Raw genomic sequence first — 8,148 nt, forward strand, 5'->3', positions numbered from 1 at the left:
TTTAGATTCAGAATGTGATGAAGAATACGATGCAATCAATTTTAAATCTGTTTGCAAAAAATCGATTTTAATGACAACTTTAATGAGCAAACTCATTAATTAAATTTTAAGCCTCCAAGCTGAAATGCAACACCAAAGTCAGGGCTTTGTCGAAGATTACTTGACCAAAATTTCAACCAATTTTAGTTGAAAAATGAGAGCGTGACAGTGCCGCCTCAACTTTCACGAAAAGCCGGATATGACGTCATCCAAGACATTTATCAAAAAAATGAAAAACACATCTGGGGATATCATACCCAGGAACTCTCATGTAAAATTTCATAAAGATCGGTCCAGTAGTTTACTCTGAATCGCTCTACACACAGACAGACACACACACACACACACACACACACACACAGACACACATACACACACACACCACGACCCTCGTCTCGATTCCCCCCTCTACGTTAAAACATTTAGTCAAAACTTGACTAAATGTAATAAATATAAAGAACACGAAGGTACAGACCAGGAATAAGAAGATAAAGACCAAGAACAAGAAGATACAGACCAAGAACAAGAAGATAAAGACCAAGAACAAGAAGATAAAAACAAGAAGATAAAGACCAAGAACAAGGAGATAAAGACCAAGAACAAGAAAATAAAGACCAAGAACTAGAAGATAAAGACCAAGAACAAGAAGATAAAGACCAAGAACAAGAAGATAAAGACCAAGAACTAGAAGATAAAGACTAAGAACAAGAAGATAAAGACCAAGAACAAGAAGATAAAGACCAATAATAAGAAGATAAAGACCAAGAACAAGAAGATAACGACCAAGAACAAGAAGATCAAGACCAAGAACTAGGAGATAAAGACCAAGAACAAGAAGATCAAGACCAGGAACAAGAAGATAACGACCAAGAACAAGACGATAAAGACCAAGAACAAGAAGATAAAGACCAAGAACAAGAAGATAAAGACCAAGAACAAGAAGATAAAGACCAAGAACAAGAAGATAAAGACCAAGAACAAGAAGATAAAGACCAAGACCTAGAAGTTCAAGACCAAGAACAAGAAGATCAAGACCAAGAACAAAAAGATAAATATAAAGAACACGAAGATACAGACCAGGAATAAGAAGATAAAGACCAAGAACTAGAAGATAAAGACCAAGAACACGAAGATACAGACCAGGAACAAGGAGATAAAGACCAAGAACAAGAAGATAAAGATCAAGAACAAGACGATAAAGACCAAGAACAAGAAGATAACGACCAAGAACAACTTAGATAAAGACCAAGAACAAGAAGATAAAGACCAAGAACAAGAAGATAAAGACCAAGAACTAGAAGATAAAGACCAAGAACAAGAAGATAAAGACCAAGAACAACTTAGATAAAGACCAAGAACAAGAAGATAAAGACCAAGAACAAGAAGATAAAGACCCAGAACTAGAAGATCAAGACCAAGAACAAGAAGATAAAGACCAAGAACTAGAAGATATAGACCAAGAACAAGAAGATAAAGACCAATAACTAGAAGATATAGACCAAGAACAAGAAGATAAAGACCAAGAACTAGAAGAGCAAGACCAAAAACAAGAAGATAAAGACCAAGAACTAGAAGATCAAGACCAAGAACAAGAAGATAAAGACCAAGAACTAGAAGAGCAAGACTAAGAACAAGAAGATAAAGACCAAGAACTAGAAGAGCAAGACCAAGAACAAGAAAATAAAGACCAAGACCTAGAAGTTCAAGACCAACAACAAGAAGATAAAGACCAAGAACTAGAAGATAAAGACCAAGAACAAGAAGATAAAGACCAAGACCTAGAAGTTCAAGACCAACAACAAGAAGATAAAGACCATGAACAAGAAGATAAAGACCAAAAACAAGAAGATAAAGACCAAGAACAAGAAGATAAAGACCAAGAACAAGAAGATAAATTCCAAGAACAAGAAAATACAGACCAAGACCTAGAAGTTCAAGACCAAGAACAAGAAGATCAAGACAAAGGAACAAGAAGATAACGACCAAGAACAACTTAGATAAAGACCAAGAACAAGAAGATAAAGACCAAGAACAAGAGGATAAAGACCAAGAACAAGAAGATAAAGACCAAGAACTAGAAGATATAGACCAAGAACAAGAAGATAAAGACCAAGAACTAGAAGATATAGACCAAGAACAAGAAGATAAAGACCAAGAACAAGAAGATAAAGACCAAGAACTAGAAGATATAGACCAAGAACAAGAAGATAACGACCAAGAACAACTTAGATAAAGACCAAGAACAAGAAGATAAAGACCAAGAACAAGAAGATCAAGACCAAGAACAAGACGATAAAGACCAAGCACTAGAAGATAAAGACCAAGAACAAGAAGATAAAGACCAAGAACTAGAAGATATAGACCAAGAACAAGAAGATAAAGACCAAGAACAAGAAGATAAAGACCAAGAACTAGAAGATATAGACCAAGAACAAGAAGATAAAGACCAAGAACTAGAAGATCAAGACCAAGAACAAGAAGATAAAGACCAAGAACAAGAAGATAAAGACCAAGAACTAGAAGATATAGACCAGGAACAAGAAGATAAAGACCAAGAACTAGAAGACAACGACCAAGAACAAGACGATAAAGACCAAGAACAACTTTGATAAAGACCAAGAACAAGAAAATAAAGACCAAGACCTAGAAGTTCAAGACCAACAACAAGAAGATACAGACCAAGAACTAGAAGATAAAGACCAAGAACAAGAAGATAAAGACCAAGAACTAGAAGATAAAGACCAAGAACAAGAAGATAAAGACCAAGAACAAGAAGATAAAGACCAAGAACAAGAAGATAAAGACCAAGAACAAAAGGATCAAGACCAAGAACTAGAAGATAAAGACCAAGAACAAGAAGATCAAGACCAAGAACAAAAAGATAAAGACCAAGAACTAGAAGAGCAAGACCAAAACAAGAAGATAAAGACCAAGAACAAGAAGATAAAGACCAAGAACTAGAAGATAAAGACCAAGAACAAGAAGATAAAGACCAAGAACAAGAAGATAAAGACCAAAAACAAGACGATAACGACCAAGAACTAGAAGATAAAGACCAAGAACAAGAAGATAAAGACCAAGAACTAGAAGATAAAGACCAAGAACAAAAGGATCAAGACCAAGAACTAGAAGATAAAGACCAAGAACAAGCAATATATTCACGCATTAGCCAAACGTCTGGATACTGTATGGTGCTGGTCTCTTTTCCGACGGTTGAGAAATAATTTGACTGATGTTATAAGAAAAAGGAAAGAAGAGCACATTAGGGAACTAGAAAATAGAATATTGTCACCTCATAATTTTGGCAATAAAGACTGGTGGAAGGTAGTCAACTCTTTTTTGAAAAAGAAAGGAATGAGTACAAATGAGATTCCGCCGATTGAAAGCAATGGAATTGTGTATTACTCTGCAGAGGACAAAGCCGAGATTTTTAATGAAGCATTTCTACGACAGTCGCATGTACAAGGTCATGATGATGACGTTCCACCAGTTGAAGAAGAGCCCATCTCCATTAGTCCTCTCGTGATAACTACCGAAATGGTGTACGCTGTTCTAAACAACCTCGATGTTAGGAAAGCAGTAGGTCCTGATTTGGTTCACAATAAACTTCTTAAACTTGCTGCTTGTATTATTTCAAATCCGCTTGCAACCCTTTTCCAGAGATCGTTGGCTGAGGGAAAGTTTCCGAAAATTTGGAAAGTAGCTCATGTGAATCCCATTTATAAGAAAGGTGAAAAAGAACACTGCAGTAACTATCGTCCGATCTCATTACTCAGTTGCATTGGAAAAGTATTGGAAAAATGTGTTCAAGCCCATGTTTTTCGATATCTCACAGAGAATGATTTATTAACGGTTTCTCAGTCAGGGTTTATTCCTGGTGATTCAACTAGCTTTCAGTTGTTGAGTATGTATGACGATTTTTGTCAATCCTTAGATAAGCAGTTGACGACTCAGGCTGTTTTCTGTGATATATCAAAAGCCTTCGACAGAGTGTGGCACAAGGGTTTGTTGCATAAATTATATGCTATAGGCATAAGAGGTGTTTTATTAAAATGGTTTGAAGATTATTTGACAGGCAGGTTACAAGCCGTTGTTATCCAAGGCAGGAAATCGACATACGGACGTGTTTGTTCAGGTGTTCCCCAAGGTTCTGTTCTGGGGCCCTTGTTGTTCCTTGTGTACATTAACGATATTGTCATTAATATCGAATCTGTCATTAAACTTTTTGCTGATGATACCAGTTTGTATTTATCTCTAAATGATGCAAACACGCGGACACAGATCTTAAATGCAGACTTAGCCAAAATTGCACACTGGGCGGAAAAATGGAAAGTTAATTTCAATAATTTAAAAACAGATTTGATGACCTTTTCTGGAAATAGAATGCCTGAAACCCTTCCTCTTGTATTTGATGGAACAGTTCTGAGAGAAAACCACGTTCACAAACATCTTGGTGTACTGATTCAGAGCGACTGCAAATGGGAATCACATGTTCAGTCAATTATATCTAAAGTACGTGTTCTTCTCTCATGTTTTCGGTCCTATAAGTATCGCCTTAGCCGAAAGGCACTTGAACTTATGTATAAATCTTTTATTATTCCCCATTTTGATTTTTCTGACGTCATTTGGGATAACTGTTCTGACAGATTAGCTACTTTATTAGAAAACTTGCATCTTGATGCCATAAGAACCATTATAGGTGCAGTTCGTGGCACGAGTCACCAAAAATTGTACGATGAATCAGGATTTACAACACTGAAGGAGAGGCGAAAAAGACACAAATTGATTTTGTATTTCAAATTAGTTAATGCACGCGTGCCACCATACTTACTAGAACGTCTGCCTCCTCTCGTTGCTTCTGTGAACCCTTACCATAGACGAAGACCACTTGACAGACAGACTCCCCACTCTCGAACTGAATTGTATAAAAAGTCATTTTTTCTGTCTTCGACTTCCCTGTGGAATGAGCTTCCAGATACTGTAAAACAACTTGATTCTATTGGGTTATTTAAAAAACGTATTAGTTCTGATGATTCTGTTGTTCCCTCGTATCTATACACATCTGATCGAAAATCAGAAATTATCCATTGCAGACTGAGATTGAGGATCAGCAATCTAAATAGTGATCTATTTGACAGACATTTAATTCCCGACCCGTCATGCACTTGTGGTTATCCTGTTGAAAATGCGGAGCACTATATTTTTCATTGCCCCTTATCTCTTCAAGTACGTGAAGTCACCTTGTCAACACTGCCCAACTATGATTTGCTAACCGCTGATGATTTTCTGTATGGCAATAGAGACAAGTCAGACAGCGAAAATGCATTGATATTTGACCAGTTATTCAGGTTTATCTTATTAAGCAAACGTTTTGAATAATGAATGCATTTATCTCATCCACCATGTGCAGTACTGTTTACATTTCTTTGTTCTGGTAGTATTCTATTTTCAACCATGTGGAAGTCATTGTATGCGTGTGTGTGCGAGTGAGTGTGCGAGCGCGTGTGAGTACTGTTGTTAGTTTAGCATTGGTTTTTTTGTTTTTTTTGTTTTTTTTTTTTTTTTTTTTTGTTTGTTTTTTGTTGGTTTTGTTTTCACTTTTATTGTTACATGTTTGTCTACCATAATTTACCATTATTATTTTGACATTATTTCAAATTTGTTATATTAAAATCGTCCGCCAAATTTCATTTGCTTTTAAGAGTACGCTCATAAGCTTAGCTTGTTGTGCTCCATGTTCCTTATTTCATGTATGCGGTAATAGTACCAATGGAATTTACTGAATAAACTTGTTTAAACCAACAAGAAGATAAAGACATAGAACAAGAATATAAAGACCAATAATAAGAAGATAAAGACCAAGAACAAGACGATAACGACCAAGAACAAGAAGATAACGACCAAGAACAAGAAGATAAAGACCAAGAACAAGAAGATAAAGACCAAGAACAAGACGATAACGACCAAGAACAAGAAGATAACGACCAAGAACAAGAAGATAAAGACCAAGAACTAGAAGATAAAGACCAAGAACAAGAAGATCAAGACCAAGAACAAAAAGATAAATATAAAGAACACGAAGGTACAGACCAGGAATAAGAAGATAAAGACCAAGAACTAGAAGATAACGACCAAGAACAAGAAGATAAAGACCAAGAACAACTTTGATAAAGACCAAGAACAAAAAGATAAAGACCAAGAACAAGAAGATAAAGACCAAGAACAAGAAGATAAAGACCAAGAACAACTTAGATAACGACCAAGAACAAGAAGATAAAGACCAAGAACAAGAAGATAAAGACCAAGAACAAGAAGATAAAGACCAAGAACAAGAAGATAAAGACCAAGGATAACTTTGATAAAGACCAAGAACAAGAAGATAAAGATCAAGAACAAGAAGATAACGACCAAGAACAAGAAGATAAAGACCAAGAACAAGAAGATCAAGACCAGGAACAAGAAGATAACGACCAAGAACAACTTAGATAAAGACCAAGAACAAAAAGATAAATATAAAGAACACGAAGATACAGACCAGGAATAAGAAGATAAAGACCAAGACCTAGAAGATAAAGACCAAGAACAAGAAGATAATGACCAAGAACTAGAAGATATAGACCAAGAACAAGAAGATAAAGACCAAGAACTAGAAGATCAAGACCAAGAACAAGAAGATAAAGACCAAGAACTAGAAGAGCAAGACCAAAAACAAGAAGATAAAGACCAAGAACTAGAAGATCAAGACCAAGAACAAGAAGATAAAGACCAAGAACTAGAAGAGCAAGATAAAAACAAGAAGATAAAGACCAAGAACAAGGAGATAAAGACCAAGAACAAGAAAATAAAGACCAAGACCTAGAAGTTCAAGACCAACAACAAGAAGATACAGACCAAGAACTAGAAGATAAAGACCAAGAACAAGAAGATAAAGACCAAGAACAAGAGGATAAAGACCAAGAACAAGAAGATAAAGACCAAGAACTAGAAGATAAAGACCAAGAACAAAAGGATCAAGACCAAGAACTAGAAGATAAAGACCAAGAACAAGAAGATCAAGACCAAGACCTAGAAGTTCAAGACCAAGAACAAGAAGATCAAGACCAAGAACTAGAAGATCAAGACCAGGAACAAGAAGATAACGACCAAGAACAACTTAGATAAAGACCAAGAACAAAAAGATAACGACCAAGAACTAGAAGATCAAGACCAAGAACAAGAAGATAAAGACCAAGAACTAGAAGATATAGACCAAGAACAAGAAGATAAAGACCAAGAACTAGAAGATCAAGACCAAGAACAAGAAGATAAAGACCAAGAACAAGAAGATAAAGACCAAGAACAAGAAGATCAAGACAAAGGAACAAGAAGATAACGACCAAGAACAACTTAGATAAAGACCAAGAACAAGAAGATAAAGACCAAGAACAAGAGGATAAAGACCAAGAACAAGAAGATAAAGACCAAGAACAAGAAGATAAAGACCAAGAACAAGAAGATAAAGACCAAGAACTAGAAGATATAGACCAAGAACAAGAAGATAAAGACCAAGAACAAGAAGATAAAGACCAAGAACTAGAAGATATAGACCAAGAACTAGAAGATAAAGACCAAGAACTAGAAGATATAGACAAAGAACAAGAAGATAAAGACCAAGAACAAGAAGATAAAGACCAAGAACTAGAAGATATAGACCAAGAACAAGAAGATAAAGACCAAGAACTAGAAGATATAGACCAAGAACAAGAAGATAACGACCAAGAACAACTTTGATAAAGACCAAGAACAAGAAGATAAAGACCAAGAACTAGAAGATCAAGACCAAGAACAAGAAGATAAAGACCAAGAACTAGAAGAGCAAGACTAAGAACAAGAAGATAAAGACCAAGAACAAGGAGATAAAGACCAAGAACAAGAAAATAAAGACCAAGACCTAGAAGTTCAAGACCAACAACAAGAAGATACAGACCAAGAACTAGAAGATAAAGACCAAGAACAAGAAGATAAAGACCAAGAACAAGAGGATAAAGACCAAGAACAAGAAGATAAAGACCAAGAACAAAAAGATAAAAACCATGAACAAGAAGATAAAGACCAAGAACAAGAAGATAA

At 35.6% G+C, this 8,148-nt stretch overlaps 1 protein-coding gene across 1 annotated transcript; it reads left to right on the top strand.

The window, feature by feature from the left end:
• Positions 1–793: 793 nt before the first annotated feature.
• Positions 794–2,648, top strand: LOC138955522 (involucrin-like; the record flags this gene model as incomplete). Its single annotated transcript, XM_070327110.1, has 2 exons — positions 794–1,044; positions 2,259–2,648. Coding segments are annotated over 2 exons (641 nt in total), but the record flags the coding sequence as incomplete, so codon positions are not given.
• Between the last annotated feature and the right edge of the window lie 5,500 nt (positions 2,649–8,148).

This window comes from Littorina saxatilis, unplaced genomic scaffold, assembly GCF_037325665.1.
Source record: "Littorina saxatilis isolate snail1 unplaced genomic scaffold, US_GU_Lsax_2.0 scaffold_652, whole genome shotgun sequence".
In the NCBI taxonomy this organism is placed as follows: domain Eukaryota; kingdom Metazoa; phylum Mollusca; class Gastropoda; order Littorinimorpha; family Littorinidae; genus Littorina; species Littorina saxatilis.